Below are 21615 nucleotides of genomic sequence, written 5' to 3' on the forward strand. Positions count from 1 at the left end.
TTTCTTCATTTATCTTTAGTAAGTTCAGTTCAGTTCAGTCACTCAGTCGTGTCCGACTCTTTGCGACCCCATGAACTGCAGCACACCAGGCCTCCCTGTCCATCACCAACTCCCGAAATTCACTCAAACTCACGTCCATCGAGTCGGTGATGCCATCCAGCCATCTCATCCTCTGTCGTCCCCTTCTCCTCCTGCCCCCAATCCCTCCCAGCATCAGAGTCTTTTCCAATGAGTCAACTCTTCGCATGAGGTGGCCAAAGTACTGAACTCCTTATTGCCAAATTCAGACTTAAATTGAAGAAAGTAGGGAAAACCACTAGACCATTCAGGTATGTCCTAAATCAAATTCCTTATGATTATACAGGAGAAGTGAGAAATAGATTTAAGGGACTAGATCTGATAAGACAGAGTGCCTGATGAACTATAGACGGAGGTTCTTGACATTGTACAGGAGACAGGAATCAAGACCATCCCCATGGAAAAGAAATGCAAAAAAGCAAAATGGCTGTCTGAGGAGGCCTTACAAATAGTTGTGAAAAGAAGAGAAGTGAAAAGCAAAGGAGAAAAGAAAAGATATAAGCATCTGAATGCAGAGTTCCAAAGAATAGCAAGGAGAGATCAGAAAGCCTTCTTTAGCGATCAATGCAAAGAAATAGAGGAAAACAACAGAATGGAAAAGTCTAGAGATCTCTTCAAGGAAATTAGAGATACCAAGGGAAAATTTCATGCAAAGATGGGCTCAATAAAGGTCAGAAATGGTATGGACCTAACAGAAGCAGAAGATCTTAAGAAGAGGTGGCAAGAATACACAGAAGAACTGTACAAAAAAGATCTTCACGACCCAGATAATCATGATGGTGTGATCACTCACCTAGAGCCAGACATCCTGGAATGTGAAGTCAAGTGGGCCTTAGAAAGCATCACTATGAACAAAGCTAGTGGAGGTGATGGAATTCCAGTAGAGCTATTTCAAACCCTGAAAGATGATGCTGTGAAAGTTAAGCTTTAGTAACATTCAAATGTCAAAGTCTCTCCTTCTTATAAAAGATGAATGAATTGCCTGAATTTATTTTAGCAATTATTCAGTGTATTTCCATTGAATTTTTTGTAATATTTTTGATAAGAGAAAAAAGAATTAAGCAGGAGAAATAGGGTAGAAAGTGAGAGAATGTGGATACTTTGGCCCAACTATTGAGGGGGATGAAGAGGGCTGCAGACCAGGGCTGAACCCTATTCTGTTTTGAAAAACTATATTTATTTATTATTTATTTGGCTGCACTGGGTCTTAGTTGTGGCATGCATGATTTTCAGTGTGTAGTGTGGGATTTTTTTGTTGCAGCACTTGGGCTCAGTAGTTGCAAAGCACAGGCTTATCCGCTCTGAGGCCTGTGGGATCCTAGTTCCCTGACCAGACATTGAACTCAAGTCCTGGGCATTGCAAGGCAGACTCGCAGCCAGGGAAATCCCAGATCTTATTCTTGGTTGAATGACAAGGAGGGTGAGAAGTCCAGCTCGTGCCTTGCCCAGAATTCCATCCCCAAGGTTGAAGCACTTAGACCCCCTTTCTGATGCTCCAACTACACCCCTACTTTTGACCTGGTTCTTTGTGCTCTAGGCTAATTGCCTTTGATCAAGGCTCTGGTTTTCCCCCATTTGTAACAAGGACAAGGACTTGCCAGGTGGCTCGCTGGTAAAGAATCTGCCTGCCACTGCAGGGTACATGGGTTTGATCACTGGGTCTGGAAGATCCAGTGAAGAAAATGACAACACACTGCATTATTCTTGCCTGGGAAATCCCATAGACAGAGGAGCCTGGTGGGCTACAGTCCATGAGGTTGCAAAGAGTCATACACAACTTGGAGACTGAACAACAACAATAACAAGGACAAACTATGGTGTGACAGATTTCCTGACTCTAATAGAATGAAACTCTTTAAAAGCAGATGTACTAGAATTGTTGATTACACAGAAAAAGAAAGCCACTAGCCACTCAGTTCAATCACATCCTAGCATTATTCCTTTTTCTTTTCTTCCAGGGGTCTACTATGCAACTGCGTACTGGATGCCTACGGAGAAGAGAATACAAGTCAAAAATGTCCTAGACAGGAAAGGGGATGCCTATGGCTTTTACAATAACTCTGTGAAAACCACAGGTTGGGGTATCCTGGAGATCAAAGCAGGGTACGGTTCTCAGTCCCTGAGCAATGAGATCATCATGTTTGCCGCCGGCTTTTTGGAGGGTTACCTCACTGCCCCGTAAGTACTCCAGTCATGGTAGTGAACTGCAAGGCAACCTCTGTCCCTTTCTTTTTTCAGCAGTAACATTTTTCTTCCTAGCATTGTACACTAGAATTGAAAAGTCACCGTGGTCCTTCTCATAGGATAGAAACGTCAGAATTATGTTTACAGGGACTTCCTTGGTAGTCCAGTGGCTAAGACTCCGAGCAGGGGGCCTGGGTTCAATCCCTGCTCAGAAAACTAAGATCCTAAGTGCTGTGCAGTACGGCCAAAAGTTTAAAAAAAAAATCACAATTACATTTGTATCTATAGTCATGCTGCCTAGGAGGAAAGCCCCCAGTTGTGACATTGAAAACATTTTGAAACATTTCCCTCTCACGAAACTGTTGTAAAGACAGCTAAGCCATTTCATCTCACTAGTCATTTATTGTCAGGGAGAAAGCAAAGGGAGGTGGAGTGGCTCTTTGAGAAGCACAAAACAGATAGGATTAATTACAAATTAATTAAAAGTAAAATATAAGAGCATTTATTTTCAACTTAGAATGATACTTTCAAGTGGGCAAATATTTAAATTGAAATTTTGATGTCTTATCATGAATGTTCTATTGTTTGATTCTTAAGTTCTTCCTTTGTTTAATGAGAATAACAAAAAAATAGTTATAATAATGCAATCATGATGCATCCTTTTTGGAGAACTCTTCCTTGAGGAAAGGAAAGTTGCAAATTATCAAACAAGCCTCATTCTTCCTTTGATATAAAATATCTTGAGGACTTGGGTTTCTTCTTTTTATGCTCTTTGACCTAGATCACTGAGTGCAAGTTTAACCAAACCTCATTTTCCCCTGTTACAGCCTTAGTCATAGTAAACACAGTGCTGGTCTTAATCTGTTTCTAAGTGCTGGCAATTATATCAAATGTTGAATGGCTAATTACTGGGCTCTGGCTGCTGTGTTTTTTTTTTTTTTTTAACTTAAACTAAACATTCCTGTTTTTATCTTTCTACCAAATTTTTATTACCTTGTCATACAAGTCCCCGTAGTAGGGAACTCTCTATTTGGAGATGTAGAAAACTATAAAGTGAATGCGATGTTTAAAAACATGTTTAAAACTGTTATTCTGCCTGTAACAATCCAGACTTTTTCCTTTTTCCCTCCAAGTCCTTATCTGTTTCTGGATCCACTGAATTCTCATTGCATTCTCTTTTTAAAAATTTTAATTAATTGATTTATTTATTTTTGGCTGTGCTGGGTCTTCGTTGCTAGTTGCGGTGAGCAGGGGCTACTCTCTAGTTGTGGTGGGCAGGCTTCTCATTGTGGTGGCTTCTCTTGTTACACAGCATAGGCTCTAGGGCCCTCAGGCTGCAGTAGCTGGGGCTCCCAGGCTCGAGAGCACAGGCTTAGTAGTTGAGGCACATGGGTTTAGTTGCTCCTCGGCTTGAGGAATCTTCCTGGATCAGGGATGGAATACGGATGGAATCCGTCTGCATTGGCAGATGGATTGTTTACCACTGAGCCACCAGAGGAGCTCCTGATTTCAGACTCTGAATCCGCCTTCCCTAGGATCCTGTAGCAGCGGCCCGGGGACCGAGGATCAGGAGTGAGGGAGGGGCCAGCCTAGGAAGCTCACTCATTACAGGATCCTTGAGGAAACATTGGGAAATATTCTTGGCAGCATTTCTGCTGCAGAGAACACAGGAAAAGTGATCTAATGATTAATCCCATGGGAGTCTGAGAGGAAGGCACCCCCATCAACCAGAGCAGCCAAGGGAGGCTTTGCGGAAGCAGTGAGTGATGAGAACCCTTGGGCTTTAGCCAAAATTATTCAAGGTGGAAGGTAACAGAAGGGAGCACTGAAGAAAGGCACTCAGTCTGAAGAAGTTGCATTTACAGTGACCAGGAGTGGAGGCTCCAATCGAGCAAGCAGGGACATCTGGTTGAAAAGGCAGATGGCAGCCATGTTGTGGAAGCTCTGGGTAGAGGCCCATGTGACGGTGGTCATTCTCTACTTCAAGCAGAGTTTTCTTGAACTGGAAAGACAGCTTCTCTGTTCATCTCCATCTAGGGTTCGTGAGTGTGGAAACTCCCCAGCTGCTCATCATGGGCTTCCCCTGTAGGCGGTACTAGGAGTCTGAGAGGAGCTCTGCTCTGCGCAGGACTTCGTTGTATCTCACGGGGCTCGAGAAGATGCTGGTGAGCAGGAAGTTGCCTGATAAAGGATAAAAGAGGGTGGAAGGAAGAGTGAGATCAGTATTTATATGTTTGAAGGAGAAGAGAAAGAGAGGAGGAGAGGACAAAAAGGAAAGAGGAAAGGAAGGAAGGCAGGATGGAACAGAACAGGAAAGAGGGGAAGGAGGAGGAGGAAGAATTACACCCAAGGGATATCCCTGGCTGTCCAGCGGTTAGGACTCTGTGCTCTCACTGCCGAGGGCCCAGGTTCAATTGCTGGTTAGGTAACAAATTGCCCATGAGCTGCGCGACCAAACAAATAAATATATGCTACTTTTTTTTTTTTAAATTGTAACCAAAACCCTCTTTTTATTTATTTTTTTCAATGTATGTTTTGGCTACGCTGGGTCTTCACTGTGGCACACCAGCTTAGTTCCTCGACCAAGGATCGAACACAGGTTCCCTTCATTGGAAGGCAGATTGTTAAGCACTGGACCACCAGGGAAGTCCCCCAAACCCATCTTTAGAATGACATTTCCCATAAGCTCCTTTCAGAGGCTGTCATCCTGACTGCATTACTGAGAAGTTCAGTAAGTAAGGGAATTTCTGAATCAGCACACATTCCAAGGCTCTGCTCTATGTCTTGCTCAAAGCTTGGAGCCATGGGATACGATGCAGCAAATGTCAAACAGACCCCTGGCAATGAGTTGGGGAAGAGGGAGGAGAGGGAAACAGTTACCAGTTTCCTGCTTCCTCTCTGATATGATCCATGGGGTGAAGGCTTAGTACACTCTGTGGTGCAAGAGTTTAATTTGGAGGAAGTGCCAAATGGAGTAGAGAGCTGGGGCTCACAGAGACAAGAGCTCTGGCAGGGAGATAGGGTGGGAGAGGCGGGGGGCAGGGAGGGGTGTGGTTGGTGAGTGGCAACTGGAAGGATTCCTGGAATTGAGGCTCTTAGACCCAAGGCCCCATCATAGAAGGACTGCCCATGCACTGTCTCAGCTGAGCCAGGAGGCAGTGGGGCTCCCTCTGAGCAAAAGTATCCAGCATTCTCTGAAGCAAAGCAGAAGTAGCTTAAAATATCAACCCTCTGGAAGGACTGTAGCCACAAACCAATGGTGGAGAAACAAGTCACAGGCTAGAGTCTTCTGTTTTCAGCTACACAAGGGGAGTTATATGAGAAGCAATAGCATCTTCTACCCAGGCCATCATTTCATCCACTTAAAACATATACTGCTGGAGACTGTTTTGCAAAGTACAGTCCCACGTACCCAGACACAGCCTTGGTGCTAGGGCAGAGAAGGTGAGTCTGTGCCAGAGGCCAGAAGAAAGAGCTGCTTTGTTTCCCTCTCATTTTACAGAGTTGCTCAGGCAGCTACCAAGAGCAGTGGAAGGTATAGGCCTACCACTTTCTTCCACTTTTAAAATGGAGTGTTCCTTATAGTCTCCTGAACCTCCTAGGGGCAGAGGTGTGTGGAAGGTCGGAGATCGTGGAATGAACGACTTGAGATAAACAAGGATGTTGGTTTGACAACCTCGGAAAATATCACTTGAAATATGAAATATTTAAGAAACCAAATCAAAATGCAAAGACATATCCTCATATGCTCCATCATCGCCTTGGAAGCATTCAGCAATTTGCTGCTTCTCTGAACTTTTACAACACTCTCCTGGGTCCAGCCCTTTGTATCAATACTTTATCCTGAAGCTCACGGCCATCCATCTGCGCTGCTTCTGCAGGGTGATCTTGTGTGGAGCAGCGGCACATCCAGCTTAGAGCGGGCACGCAGTGTTTTCAGGGGTTTCTCTCACTGGTTTGCTCTTCTTCGCGCTCTATCCTTCCTCTTCTTTCGCTGTCCCGCTCCCATCCCCCGAGGAACCCTCTCCCTGTGTGGTGCACCACGCATTTCACATGCGCCTGTGAGCCGTGCCGTGATCTCCTTCTGCCTCTTGCACATCCCCTTCCTAGCAACTCTTTGAACTATGATTCCTAAGAGCCAGATGCTGCTCTTCATATCTTTACCGATCAAAATACTGCTCAACCTCCAAGACCCGCCTCAGTCGCTGTCTCCTTGATGAAGCTCTTTCTGACTCCATTTCTACTGGGTCAAAGCTCCATCTTTCTCCTCCACCATCTGTTCATGCTTTGAGGACAGGGTCCCCATTTCTCATCTGTGCATACCCCAGAAGCCCAGCACAGCACTTCTGCCACCAGCACTTACTTAACAGGTTTGTTAAGTTGAACTGAATCTTGTTGTTGTTCCAGTTTTATTAGAGATGAATCAGAAGTGTGAGCTACCCATTTCCATGTAATGCCCTGTCTTGGTCAGATGGAATTTTTTTCCTCCTTTTATCTTTTTTTTTTTTTTAAACTCTGCTGGGGTGGCTCCCTAAGAGTTGCAAATTAAGAGTTTCTGATGGCTCACTAATGAGGTAAAAGCTGATAAACAGCCATAGATTGGTTTTTAATAAAATGAGTCATGAGACCTTTCTGGAAAAAATGGTGATGAGGGTGTGGGGACCTGGTCTGCTCTAGTTTTTAGCAAAGCAATTGATCTCATGCATTGCTGGAGCAGCTGCATGAGAAATGACTTCTTCAGAATTTACCCAGCTTGGGTGAGTGAATTCCATGCAGCCAACACTTGTGAATACTACCTTGTGCTGGGCTCTGGGAACAGAGAGACAGTGGGGAGTGAGTTCCTCAGTACTTTCCTCACTCTTTTTAAGTTAATGTGTTGACACAACAGTTGCTGAAACTATGATGAAAAGATATTCTAGCAAGATTTTGACATAAGCAGAGAAAGTAGAGAAAGCAGTCAAAAGGTGAAACCTTTTCGATGTTTGTCTTACCATCAAGAGATACTTCAAGAATCTCCTCCATACCCCCAAACTTGCTCCTTCTGATATTAGAAACTGACTATGGCTTCAGGTCAAGGCTGTAGACACAGCAAAGATAAGTAAGACACAGTTCCACCCTCAAAATTATCAAATGACACATTAACCAGTAATTATTTGGAACTTAACATGAACCACAAAATGGTGATGATGATGATAACGACTAGCATATATATATATGTATATATATAATTTAAACTATGTCAAGCATTGTTCAAAACATTTTATATATGTTATATTACTTGTATGAGGTGTGTGTACGCTCAATTGTGTCCGACTCCTTGCGACCCCCATGGGCCGTAGCCCACCAGGCTCCTCTGTCCATGGGCTTCTCCAGGCAAGAATACTGGGGTGGGTTACTATTTCCTCCTCCAGGGGATCTTCCTGACCCAGGAACTGAACACACGACTCTTGTGTCTCCTGCATTGGCAAGTGGATTCTTTACCACTGAGCCATCTGGGAAGCCCATTAAATTATTTCATCCATAACAGTGCTATAAGATATATATTATTATTATCTCCATATCATTGATGAGAAAACTAGGGCACAGAGAAGTTCAGTAACTAGCTGAAAGTCACAAATCAAGTAAGCAGAAGCCAGGTTTGGAAACAAGCTATCTGGTTATGGAGTCCACACACATGCACACAACACGAATAGATTAATCAATGGGAAATACTAAAGGAGCTCATTCCCACTAAAGGAAGTAAGAAATCAAAACAGCTAGGAAAGAGTAGGAGAGAGCTCCTGATAAGCACTAAGTGGAACTCACTCAGTCGTGTCCGACTCTTTGCGACCCCATGGAGTGTAGCCCACCAGGCTTTCCTGTCCATGGCATTTTCCAGGCAAGAATGCTGGAGTGGGCTATACCATAACAAGTGATATGGTATTAACATAATGCAGATAGATTCAAGGAAAAGTGGGCATATGAGTGTGTGAGAGATGGAAAGGTGGGTGAAGTCTCCGCCAGCTTAGGAGGAAACTTACTGACTTTACACACCATGGGAGCTGGAACTAAATCTAACATATCCTTGACCTGGAGACTGGTGTGGGTTCTGTTTGATGAGAATTCAGAGACATGGAGAAGCTGGGAGTCTTTCATATGCCCGAAGAGCCCAGAAGGAGTGGGTCGAGCTTTGAGCTCAGAATTCAAAGCCTCTGCTCTTATTTGCTGTCCTGTGTTGCTATAACACACACAAAGTGTAGAGTCCCAGGGCCAAGGGTCAGAGAAGGGCCTCAGCCTTCTGAGGGGGCTGTGAGTGGATTATGTTCCTCAGGGCCCCTAGATGGGGCAGAATCAGGCGAAGCCTCCACTTCCGATCTCAAGGTACAGGTTTCTCTTCACCTGCTCTGAATGTCAGAATCAAAAAAATGTAGCCCTCATCCAAAAAAGAAAGAAGCAATTTAATAATTCTAGCCTAATTACCCTCCTCTATCTCCATCTGTCCTGTCTACTGTGATGTGGACCTCCTCAGCTCCACCCCAGGTCAGGATGAATGTTCCTCTGTTTCAGGGTTTCTCAGCCTCAGCACTTTGACATCGGGGATTGAATTATCCTTTGTTGTGCATTGTAGGATGTTTAGCAACATCCTTGCTATTTACCCACTAGATGCCAATTACACCTTCCCTCCCCCTATTGTGACAACGAAATATGTCTCCAGACATTGCCAAATGGATGGGAAAATCACTCCAGTTGAGAAACATGGCCCTGTATTGAAATAGACTGAAAAGTAGAGCGGATCTGGAACTCTGAATGGAGCTGGGCAAGATGCAGTGGTGGACAGTTCGGCTAAAAAGTATGAGTTTTGTTTCTTTACCCGAGTGGCCACTGTGTGTCAATAGCCCACAGATTATTTTTTTCCAAAAAATAGAACTTCATTTTCACTTAAATCATTTTAATGTTAAGAGCCCATTCCTCCTCGTGGCAAGAAATGTGACCGTAGTTATCTCAGTAAGAACAAAATAATTTATCATTGAGACTAAGTCAGTTCAAAATAGGCTTCCCCGGTGGCCCTAGGGGAAAGAACACACCTGCCAATACAGGAGACATAAGAGACATGAGTTTAATCCCTGGGTTGGGAAGATCCCCTAGAGGAGGGCATGGCAACGCACTCCAGTATTCTTGCCTGGAGATTCCCATGGACAGAGGGTCACAAAGAATCAGACTTGACTGAGCACGCACACACAAGCAGTTCAGAATATTACACTCCTGTCCCAAACACTTGTCTCCAGAATGGACTGGTTTTACTGAGGCATCATGGAGGCCGGGGAGATGTTTCAGTAGTGATCGTCTGTCTTGTGTCCTTCTCTGGAGCATCTACTGAAGTGGAAGGATCTCGTTGAGTCTTTAGCTTCGGTGTTTCCCCACCTGATGTCAGATGAGGCTTCCATGGTCTCCCTGGTCTCCAGTTGCACAATCAATGCCACTGAGTCTGCAGTAGTCACCCCAAGTGTTAGTCCTCTGCCCCGAGGAGGTTCATCAGCTCCCAGTGTCCTCTTATTCCTCCCTAGACCTGACAAGAGCAACTCTGGCTGCCCGCTAAAACTCAAGGTGGGTGCAGGGTTTGCTGCATTTAGCTCATGAGCCCAGACAGTCCAGGAAGCCATCTCTGCTTCCCCAAGCAACCTTGGAGGGGAATCTTCAGGGCTTTTGCTTCTAAGCAACGATACCAAGTCACCCAGCGTTATCTGTAGTTTCTGCATTCCATTCCCCTGATCTATGAGGCCAGGGCAGAAGTTCTCTTCCCTGTCACCCACATACCTGTCTAGCTTTATTGCTGTTCTCTCCCTCCATTTTAAAGGTGATAAAAAAGGGATCAACTTGATAGAGGAATATGGCAGCATAACAGATATATAAATAAAAGTTAAATGCAATTCCTCAATTAAAAAAAAATACTTACAAATATTTTGAAGGAAACGGCCTCATGAAGTTTGTTGAAGTCAAGGACCATAAGAGATTTCAAAGGATTTTAATGTTTTTTGCCTAACAGGCAATAAAACTATTCCCATCTTGTCAGTTGCAGTGCTGGAAACTCTTAGATAAGGGATATCTAGATTTCCACTGTGCTGAGGGCCAAATTCCCATTTTTGAAAGCTGAGTCATGGCCTGGTTACAGTGCTGAACTCTAGGTCAACAAAAGCCTCAGGCTTCCCATGTGGCGCAAGTGGTAAAGAACCCACCAGATAATGCAGGAGACTCAAGAGATTTAGGTTCAATCCTTGGGTCGGGAAAATTACCTGGAGTAGGAAATGGCAACCCATTACAATATTCTTGCCTGGAAAATTCCATAGACAGAGAGGCCTGGCAGGTTATAGTCCATGGGGTCACAAAGAGTCGAACAAGACTCAGTACAGCACAGCACAAAAAAGCATCAAATGAAAACTAGAACTCAGACTTTAGGTAAACTTCCAGTCCAGAGAGTGCAAGGGGCTCACAGTTCGACCCACTTTGCTCTAAATTTAGAGCAAATGGTAGACAAAATGTGCCGCAAGAGAGCTTCGTGGTAATATAGCTGATCCCCCAAACAGGGTTGAACAACTCTTGAACCAGAAATGGGGCAGAAAACAAAGAGAGGGAGTATGCATCTGCTGGGCCCTTGTCCTTGGAACAAACACTTTAAATATGCTTAAGGAAAACTTGAAGAATTTTTTTCTTTTGCTTTGTAATCAGTATATTAAAGAGACATTCATACATTTCAAGAATTGCTTAAATTCTGATACACGGATTTAAGCTTGTGAACATATGACTTTAAACATACAATTAAAGCTATTCATCATAATTTGCTATAGTACCGACATTAAATTACAGTTACTCTGGAGCATGTTAAATGGTTTAAAGTAAGCCTGTAACATACCTACAAAAACCTTCCTATCTCATACATGCAAATTACTTCTCCATGTAAAGTTCTCATCACTTTAACCTCTAAGTTTCCCTGCTCCAGAAGTCACTACTCTAAGGCTTACTGTGGTCCGAAGAGAAGGGGGAGAAAAAAAATAACAAGGACCAATAGCTATATATATAAATAAAAGACAACACAGCAGAAGAGAATGCAATTCTACAAATGCAAGCCCTCAAGAAGCAGCATGTTATGATAAACCCCTTCTTTAGGAAGGTATCATTTCTATCACTGATCCCACAGGCTAAATTAAATTGTACAGCATGCCATCTTCAAATAATAGTTGAGGCAATAGAATAAATACAGAAGCATCACAATGAATCCCACTTAATACAACTATACAGACCAACACTTCTCTACAAATTAAGTTCTTTGTCTGACTGCTCATTAAATACAGTTTTAATTTCATAGCTTAACAATTAAGGGTCATACCCTGAAGTCAATACATATACCTGGCATTTCAGTCTAAGCTATTCCATGTACATAGCTGAAATCAATTACAAAGTATGGCCTAACAAATGCTAGGGGAAATTTTTTAAAGTAGTTTTTACAAGTATTAAATTTATCTTGCACACTGAAGTCATCATACATACAGGGCAAAGTCAGAGCTTTTATATTCAAGTTTATTCTTCATTTAATGTTTAAAACACTATAGTTGAATATTAAAACAAAAGCAAGTAGTGAGCAATTATGATTATAGTCCTTTACTCAATCACTACTGCAAATAAAACAGCAGCAGCGAGTGTTATTCAGGGCCCTACTAAGAGGACTGACACTGACCACCACCCCGAGGATGATGTTCATCATCCTCATATGCTTCTCATTGTAATGGTGCCATCGTTCCTGGCTTGGATCAAAGTCCACTAATTCTACCTGGTCCATTTCATCAGTCTCTTCTACCTCCTTCCTCTCAGACAGAAGTTTTTCCAGCAAAGAGAGTTTATCAGTAGAGAGAAAGCCATTCTCAGGAAAGTTTACCTTCAATTCAATGATTAGGTGACCCTTTACATATGGCCTATGATAAATTGGCATGCCTTCATTTAGCACACACTTGATATCTCCATGCGTAACAATCTGACCTGGATGAGAAATGATAACTATGATTCAGTTGTCAAGAGTAGATATTGGCTTCTGGAAGCCACACAATGCCTCAATCAACTGTATATCCATACACATGAAAAGGTCTTCTCCTCGTTGAGTAAAAACAGCATGGTCTTTCTGATCTAAAGCAATGATAATATCTCCTGGCTCCAGTCCTGGTTCTTGGTCTCCTTCACCATGGAACGTTATCTTCTGGCCATCTTTCACGCCTTTGTCAATATGAACTTCTAGAATTTTCTTTTCTTGAACTATCTTCCTTCCGTTGCAGCTTTTACATCTATCTTTAGGACTGATCCACTCCCCATGGCCCTGGTACTCCATGCAGGCAGACTGAATTAGCTGAACCATTCTAGGTCCTATTTGATGAATTCTTATTTGCATTCCAGTACTTTGGCAACTGGGACAGCATTCTGCCGCTCCTTTCTTACCACTTCAGACTTCACATTTGTCACAAATCACATTCTTTTGCGGAGCTAGTTTTCTTGTTGCACCATTATATAAGTTCTCCTAAGGTTACTGTAGGTTGACGCACAATGTTTTTACCTCCCTCTCTCTCTCTGCATCCTGTCTCCTCCTCTGAAAAACATATCAAAGATGTCCATGGGGGAGCCAAAACCACCACCCGCTCCATCTTCTTTAATTGCCTGTTCTCCTCCTTTGTCATATGATTCCCTTTTCTTTGCATCAGAGAGCACTTCGTAAGCTTGAGAAACCCGTTTAAACGTCTCACCTTCATTTGGATTCTTATCAAGGGTGGTACAGTTTCCTGTAAGCCTTTTTCAATTCTTCTTGGGTGGCATTGGGTTTGACCCCCAGACATCATAGGGAGTGGTTTTTTTCACCATTGCCACCTGCCAGTTAGCAGGCCGATGCCAGTGTGGGGGAGTGGGGAGGAGTGAGTTGCTGTGCGCAGCTCAGGCAGCCACAGCTCCTCCGCCTCTAACTGGGCCCTTGTCTTTGGAACAAACACTTTAAATATGCTTAAGGTACTCTAAGTTATAAATGAAGGAAAACTTGAAAAATTAGTGCAACAAGAAGGAAGATGAGATAGGTAGATATTTTATAAGAACTTGTTTGAAATATCATAAATGAAAATTAGGGAAATTAATTTTTTGTGTGTGTGTGGTTTGAATCTTTTTATTTTTACTCCTTGCTTCTTACAGCTGCTTTACTTTATATCTTTTGCACAACAATCTACAGGGCAAGTTGCCAAGCACTATGATTTAGTGACTATACAGTGTGCAGGCACAGGGCGAGATAACCTTTACTTTATTTATTTTTTTTTTAATTTTAAAATCTTTAATTCTTACATGCGTTCCCAAACATGACCCCCCCTCCCACCTCCCTCCCCATAAGTGGGCAACCTTGGTCGAGATAAAGTCAGAGAAATAATTTCTGAATCAAACACTGGTACTGAGGGATTTACATAGTACACTGCCCAGAGAGAGAAAGGGGTGAAAATAATGAGAGAGCTGTTATTAAATAGAGAGATTTGATTAAGAAACTCCAACATATGTCTATCAGAAGCCCCAGAAAAAGAAAAACTGGAGGGAATTTCAGATAAGGAAGAGTTAACAGAGTAGTAGTTGAGAATTGATCAAAATTGAAAAAGACGTAAAGGGAATTCCCTATGGCCTAGTGGTTAGGATTCCAGGCTTTCGCTGCCATGGCCTAAGTTCAATTCCTGCTCGAGGAACTGAGATCCTGCAAATCACCCAGTGCAGCCAGAACAAAGAAAGGGGAAAAAAAAAAAAAAAAACACTTTCAGAGTTCCCCAGCAGTCCAGTGGAGCAAAACACACAACAAATAAACAAAGGAGTCCTTGGTTAGAAGACACAGCCTGTTACATTGCTACAACCCAGAGGGTGAAACTACAGAGAACTGAGGATAAAGGGAATAATTTTATCTTTATCAACTGAGCTATAGGGAAGCCCAATATTTCAAAAGTACTAAGGAAAAATAACTAGAGTTTTAAAACTATTTAAATTATCCAAGAGCAAGGTCAAAATAAGGATATTTTTAGATAAATAAAATATTTCACCATGTCAGACTTCTATTAACCTATTGACATTATAGGACACACACTGACAAGAATAGCAGGAGGGAATATTTGGGATATAAGGAACAATCATTAACACAAGAAAGAAAGAAATTAGTAAGATTTAATTGTAAAACTTTGAAAAAATTTAATTTTTTTCATTGAAAAGGTAAAACTAAATCTTCGAACAATAACATGATGGATGATGTCAATGGGTAGGTAAAGCTCACTAAGATGTGTATGTTTGGAGGAGGAGAGAAATAGAAAATTCATTTAGATTTTATATGGGAATTCCCTGGCAGTCCAGTGGTTGGCTCTGTGCTTCCATTGCAGGGGGCACAGGCTGCTCCCTGGTCAGGGAACTAAGAGCTCATCTGCCACTTTGCGCAGCCAAAAACAAGCAAAAATTCACTTAGATTTTATAATAAAATGCATAGTTATGAATGTTTTTGAAATTTTTAATGATGGTTGCCCTCAGGATGGACATACAGCTGACCCTTGAACAATGCTGGGGTTAGAGGCATTGGTACACCCATACCCAGCACTATGCAATCAAAAACCCTCATGTAGACTTATAATTGGGCCTCCATATTTAAAGAGTATATATATATATTTTTAATCCACATGTAAGTGGACCCTTGTAGTACAAACACATGTTGTTCAAAAGTCAATTGTACATTTTATGGCTTCTAAATTGGCAGAAGCTAAAAGAAGAATAATAAAATGTTATCTAATAAGGAAAATATAAAAGAATGATGAAGAAAGGGATGGTAATTGGAAAACAGGACAGATTATAAAAATGAATCCAAGTATATTAAAATCACAATAGATGTAAAAGGATTATTTTCATGAATTAAAAAATGTTCAATTGAGGAGATGTTGGTCAAGGACACTAACGTGCCACCAGTAGGTAAATAAGTCCTAGAGATCTAAGGCACAGCATAGTGGTTGTAGTCAGCCATCCTGATTATAAACTTCAGAGCTGCTAAGAGATTAGATCTTAATTGTTCTCATCACAAAAAATGAAATTATAATTATGTACCATGATAGAGGTGTTACTAATACAATACCATGGTGGCAATCATATTGAAACAGATAAATGCATCAAATCATTACACAATGTTATATGTCGAGTACAGCTCACCAAAAATGCTTACTGTATATCATATGAGGGACATTTAATTTTTTAAATAAGTTTTAAAGAAGCTCAAATAATCCTGAGGGGAATGGAAATTAAAACAACATATCATTTCAAATACATCAAATTGTTGAAAATTTGAAAGTCTGACTATGCCAAGTGTTAGTGAGGCTATGGAGCAAAGAGAAATCTAACATGTAGTTCAGAAGAATGTAATTTGGTACAATCGCTGTGGAGAACAATTTGGCAATATCTATAACTCTAGGTATATAGAATATTCACCCCAGCGTTTTTATGTGTGCGTGTGTATATATGTATATATCCTAGAAAAACAAATGTGTAAAAAGAGATATTTACAAGAATGTTTGAAGTTGTATTATAATAGTGAAAAATTTTAAAAAACAGTTAAATGTTTACCCTGTGAAAGTGAAGTCGCTCAGTCGTTCCCGACTCTTTGCAACCCCATGGGTAGTAGCCTGCACCAAGCTCCTCCATCCATGGGATTTTCAAGGCAGGAGTACTGGAGTGGGTTGCCATTTCCTTCTCCAGGGAATCTTCCCAACCCAGGGATTGAACCCAGGTCTCTCACATTGTAGACAGACGTTTTACCGTCTGAGCCACCCATAGGCCTGCATAAATGAATTTTTACATAGTCATAGCATGGAATACCATCAGCACATGAAAAGAATAAATTTAAGCTGATAGTAACATAGATAATTCTTTTAAAATGTCATATGGAGGGGTGGTAGGTGTGAAGGAGTTTCAAGAGGGAGGGGATGTGTGTATACCTATCACTGATTCATGCTGATATATGGCAGAAATGAACACAATATTGTAAAGCAATTATCCTCCAATTAAAACATTTTAAAAAAGAACTGACCATGTCATTTAGACCACTTACAGAATAAATGATATTAATATAATTTAATACTATAGATTTGTATTAAATATTATGACACTCAATGCAAAAAAATTTAAAAATGTCATGTGGAAACAAACAAGTTAGAGTGGTAGATAGTATGATATTATTTACTTGTTTATATATGTTCTGAAACATGATAAATAATGCTATACATTCAGTTAAGTTCAGTCACTCAGTCACGTCCAACTCTTTGCAACCCCATGAATTGCAGCATACCAGGCTTCCCTGTCCATCACCAACTCCCAGAGTTTGCTCAAACTCATGTCCAGCAAGTTGGGGTGCCGTCCAGGCAGCTCATCCTCTCCTCAACATACTCCTTCTCCTCCTGCCTTCAATCTTCCCCAGCATCAAGGTCTTTTCCAGTGAGTCAGTACTTCGCATCAGGTGGCCAAAGTATTAGAGCTTCAGCTTCAGCATCAGTCTTTCCACTGAATATTCAGGACTGATTTCCATTACAATTTACTGGTTTGATCTCCTTGCAGTCCAAGGGACTCTCAAGAGTCTTCAACAACACAGTTCAAAAGCATCAATTCTTTGGCATTCAGCTTTCTTTATGGTCCAACTCTTACATCCATACATGACTACTGGAAAAACCATAGCTTTGACTAGATGGACATTTGTCAGCCACGTAATGTCTCTGCTTTTTAATATAATGTCTAGGTTTGTCATAGCATTTCTTCCAAGGAGCAAGCACCTTTTAATTTCATGGCTGCAGTTGCCATCTGCAGTGATTTTGGAGCCCCCCAAAATAAAGTCCCTCACTGTTTCATTGTTTCTCCATCTATTTGCCATGAAGTAATGGGACCAGATGCCATGATCTTAGTTTTTTGAATGTTGAGTTTTAAACCAGCTTTTTCATTCTCCTCTTTCACTTTCACCAAGAGGCTCTTTAGTTTCTCTTCGCTTTCTGCCATAAGGGTGGTGTCATCTGCATATGAGGTTATTGATATTTCTCCCTGAAATCTTGATTCCAGCTTGTGCTTCATCCAGCCTAGCATTTCGCATGATGTACTCTGCATATAAGTTAAATTAGCAGGGTGACAATATACAGCCTTAACATACTCCTTTCCCAATTTGGAACCAGTCCATTGTTTCATGTCCAGTTCTAACTGTTGCTTCTTGACCTGCATACAGATTTCTCAGGAGGCAGGTCAGGTGGTCTGGTATACCCATCTCTAAGAATTTTTCACAGTTTGTTGTGATCCACACAGTCAAAGGCTTTCAGGTAGTCAATAAAGTAGAAGTAGATGTTTTTCCAGAACTCTCTTGCTTTTTCGATAATCCAACAGATCTTGGCGATTTGATCACTGGTTCCTCTGCCTTTTCTAAATCCAGCTTGAACATCTGAAAGTTGATCATTCATATACTGTTGAAGCCTGGCTTGGAGAATTTTGAGCATTACTTTACTAGCATGTGAGATGAGACCAATTGTATGGTAGTTTGAGCATTATATGACATTGCCTTTCTTTGGGTTTGGAATGAAAACTGACCTTTTTCAGTCCTGTGGCCACTGCTGAGTTTTCCAAATTTGCTGTCATATTGAGTGCAGCACTTTCACAGCATCATCTTTCAAGATTTGAAATAGCTCAACTTGAATTCCATCACCTCCACCAGCTTTGCTCATAGTAATGCTTCCTAAGGCCTATTTGACTTTGCATTCCAGGATGTCTGGCTCTAGGTGAGTGATCACACCATTGTGGTTATCTGCGTCATGCAGATCTTTTTTGTATAGTTCTTCTGTGTATTCTTGCCACCTCTTCTTAATATCTTCTGCTTCTGTTAGTTCCATACCATTTCTGTCCTTTATTGTGCCCATCTTTGCATCAAATGTTCCCTTGGTATCTGTAATTTTTTTGAAGAGATCTCTAGTCTTTCCCATTCTATTATTTTTCTCTGTTTCTTTGCATTGATCAGTTCAGTTCAGTTCAGGTGCTCAACTGTGTCCGACTCTTTGCAATCCCATGAATTGCAGCACGCCAGGCCTCCCTGTCCATCACCATCTCCTGGAGTTCACTCAAACTCATGTCCATCGAGTCAGTGATGCCATTCAGCCATCACATCCTCTGTCGTCCCCTTCTCCTCCTGCCTCCAATCCCTCCCAGCATCAGGGTCTTTTCCAATGAGTCAACTCTTCACATGAGGTGGCCAAAATATCGGAGCCTCAGCTTCAGCATCAGTCCCTCCAATGAACACCAGGACTGATCAACTTTAGGATGGACTGGTTGGATCTCCTTGCAGTCCAAGGGACTCTCAAGAGTCTTCTCCAACACCACAGCTCAAAAGCATCAATTCTTCAGCGCTCAGCCTTCTTCACAGTCCAACTCTCACATCCATACATGACTACTGGAAAAACCATAGCCTTGACTAGACGGACCTTTGTTGGCAAAGTAATGTCTCTGCTTTTCAACATGCTATCCAAGTTGATCATAACTCTCCTTCCAAGGAGTAAGTGTCTTTTAATTTCATGGCTGCAGTCACCATTTGCAGTGATTTTGGAGCCCCAAAAAATAGTCTGACACTGTTTCCACTGTTTCCCCAATTATCTGCCATGAAGTGATGGGACCAAATGCCATGATCTTCGTTTTCTGAATGTTGAGCTTTAAGCCAACTTTTTCACTCCCCTCTTTCACTTTCATTAAGAGGCTTTTTAGTTCCTCTTCACTTTCTGCCATAAGGGTGGTGTCATCTGCATATCTGTGGTTATTGATATTTCTCCCAGCAGTCTTGACTCCAGCTTGTGCTTCTTTCAGCTCAGCGTTTCTCATGATGTACTCTGTATATAAGTTAAATAAGCAGGGTGATACCTTGACATACTCCTTTTCCTATTTGGAACCAGTCTGTCATTCCATGTCCCGTTCTAACTGTTGCTTCCTGACCTGCATACAGATTTCTCAAGAGGCAGGTCAGGTGGTTTGGTATTCCCATCTCTTGACGAATTTTTCACCGTTTATTCTGGCCCACACATTCAAAGGCTTTGGCATAGTCAATAAAGCAGAAATAGATGTTTTTCTGGAACTCTCTTGCTTTTTTGATGATCCAGCAGATGTTCGCAATTTGACCTCTGGTTCCTTCTCCTTTTCTAAAACCAGCTTGAACATCTGGACGTTCATGGTTCACATACTGCTGAAGCCTGACTTGGGGAATTTTGAGCATGACTTTACTAGTGTGTGAGATGAGTGCAATTGTGTGATAGTTTGAGCATTCTTTGGCATTGCTTTTCTTTGGAATTGGAATGAAAACTGACCTTTTCCAGTCCTGTGGCCACTGCTGAGTTTTCCAAATTTGCTGTCATATTGAGTGCAGCACTTTCACAGCATCATCTTTCAGGATTTGAAATAGCTCATCTGGGATTCCATCACCTCCACTAGCTTTGTTCATAGTGATGCTTTCTAAGGCCCACTTGACTTCACATTCCAGGATGTCTGGCTCTAGGTGAGTGATCACACCATTAGTTAGGAAGTCTTTTTTATCTCTCTTTGCTATTCTTTGGAACCCCACAGTCAGTCTCTCTTCAGAGCTTCCATAAGCCTCTTAACCTTATTAGAGGCAGATAGAAGGCAAACCACAGTCATAGAAAACTAACCAAACTGATCACATGGATCACAGCCTTGTCTAACTCAATGAAACTATGATCCATGCCATGTAGGGCCACCCAAGATGGACAGGTCATGCTGGAGAGTTCTGACAAAACATGGTCCACTGGAGAAGGGAGAAGTGAATGGCAAACCACTCCAGTATTCTTGCCTTGTAAACAAAAAGATGTGACACTGAAAGATGAACTCCCCAGGTCGGTAGGTGCCCAATATGCTACCGGAGAAGAGTGGAGAAATAACTCCAGGAAGAATGAAGAGATGGAGCCAAAGCAAAAACAATGCCCAGCTGTGGATGTGACTGGTGGTGGAAGTAAAGCCCAATGCTATAAAAAACAACATTGCAGAGGATCCTGGAATGTTAGGTCCATGAATCAAGGCGAATTGGAAGTGGTCAAACAGTAGATGGCAAGAGTGAACACTGACATTTTAGGAATCAGTGAACTAAAATGGACTAGAATGGGTGAATTTAATTCAGGTGACCATTATATCTACTACTATGGGCAAGAATCCCTTAGAAGAAATGGAGTAGCCCTCATAGTCAACAAAAGACTCCGAAATGCAGTACTTGGGTGCATTGCTCTACATTATTTATGATTAAATATTTAAGTATATATGTTATTAAAATATGTATGAGAATAATAAATCCTGATTCAAGATTGCAGTTGCCTCTAGGGAGAAGGGAGGACAATTAATGTCAGCACTTCAACTCTTATGTTTTATATCTTTTTTAAAAATATGAAAGAAATATAGTAAAATATAATGAATGATTTAATATAGTTGACTAGTGGATACTTGGGTATTTGTTATATTCTATGCTTTTCTATACATTGAAAATATTTCCAATTTTAAATTGTGTGTTTGAGTTATTAAAAAAGATAGGGAAGGTTTACAATAGGGAACATCTCACTTGGCCAAAATATCAAGTAATTTACTGTGATGGGAGAATCCCAGAAGAAAAATCAAAATGTAACGATTTTCATCTCTCGTTTCAGACACATGGATGACCACTTCACAAACCTCTACCCACAGCTGATTAAGGAACGTTCCATGTTGAATAAAGTGCAGGACTTTTTAACGTACGTATGATTAGCATTCCTCTTCTCATCGCTACTGAGGCTTCAGGGATTGAGTCTGTCATTTCAAACAGCCATTTTTCCTTCACCAATTTCTTTTCCATCTCTAAGGCAGGACTCTGGAGTGGTTCTTATAGTTAAGTGTAGCACCTTTTGGTAATAGCATAAAAACTGGTTGCAGACAAATGCCTTCTAATTTATGCCCTTTCAGAGGTCAGGTTAATATATCACATTGTCAGCTGCAACACAGCTAGAGGAAACCTCACAGTACAAGACAGGCAAAACCAAGCCCCTGGATCCCTTCCACCTGGGGGCTCCTCTCCTTCAGAAATCCCCCTCCTCCCTCTCTAAGGCGGTCCCTTTTCATGGACCTGGTGACTCATCCTAGTTGGGGAGTTAGTGCAAATCTTAAGTTATAATTCCTAACATCCTTCGAAAATATTTTTATTTATTAGCCTTTCTGGAGGCTAATAATTCTCAATATTCAGAATTTGTTTTACATTTGTGGGAATGACAGACTGAGACTAATTTGGGAATAGAAGAACTCTTGGTTTGGCCC

General features: G+C 41.6%; 1 protein-coding gene and 1 pseudogene across 1 annotated transcript in view; one reads left to right on the forward strand and one right to left on the reverse strand.

Moving 5' to 3' along the window:
* The window catches only part of PLBD1 (phospholipase B domain containing 1), an 86808-nt gene that overhangs the window by 24010 nt on the left and 41183 nt on the right, over nucleotides 1-21615 (forward strand). Inside the window, exons 2-3 of the mRNA XM_004006839.5 lie at nucleotides 2037-2256; nucleotides 20976-21059. Coding sequence (XP_004006888.1) covers nucleotides 2037-2256; nucleotides 20976-21059 — 304 coding nt within the window. The remainder of the gene's footprint in view (nucleotides 1-2036; nucleotides 2257-20975; nucleotides 21060-21615) is intronic.
* Nucleotides 2645-20982, reverse strand: LOC121819200 (dnaJ homolog subfamily A member 1-like; annotated as a pseudogene).

This window comes from Ovis aries, chromosome 3 (assembly GCF_016772045.2).
Source record: "Ovis aries strain OAR_USU_Benz2616 breed Rambouillet chromosome 3, ARS-UI_Ramb_v3.0, whole genome shotgun sequence".
Classification (NCBI taxonomy): Eukaryota; Metazoa; Chordata; class Mammalia; order Artiodactyla; family Bovidae; genus Ovis; species Ovis aries.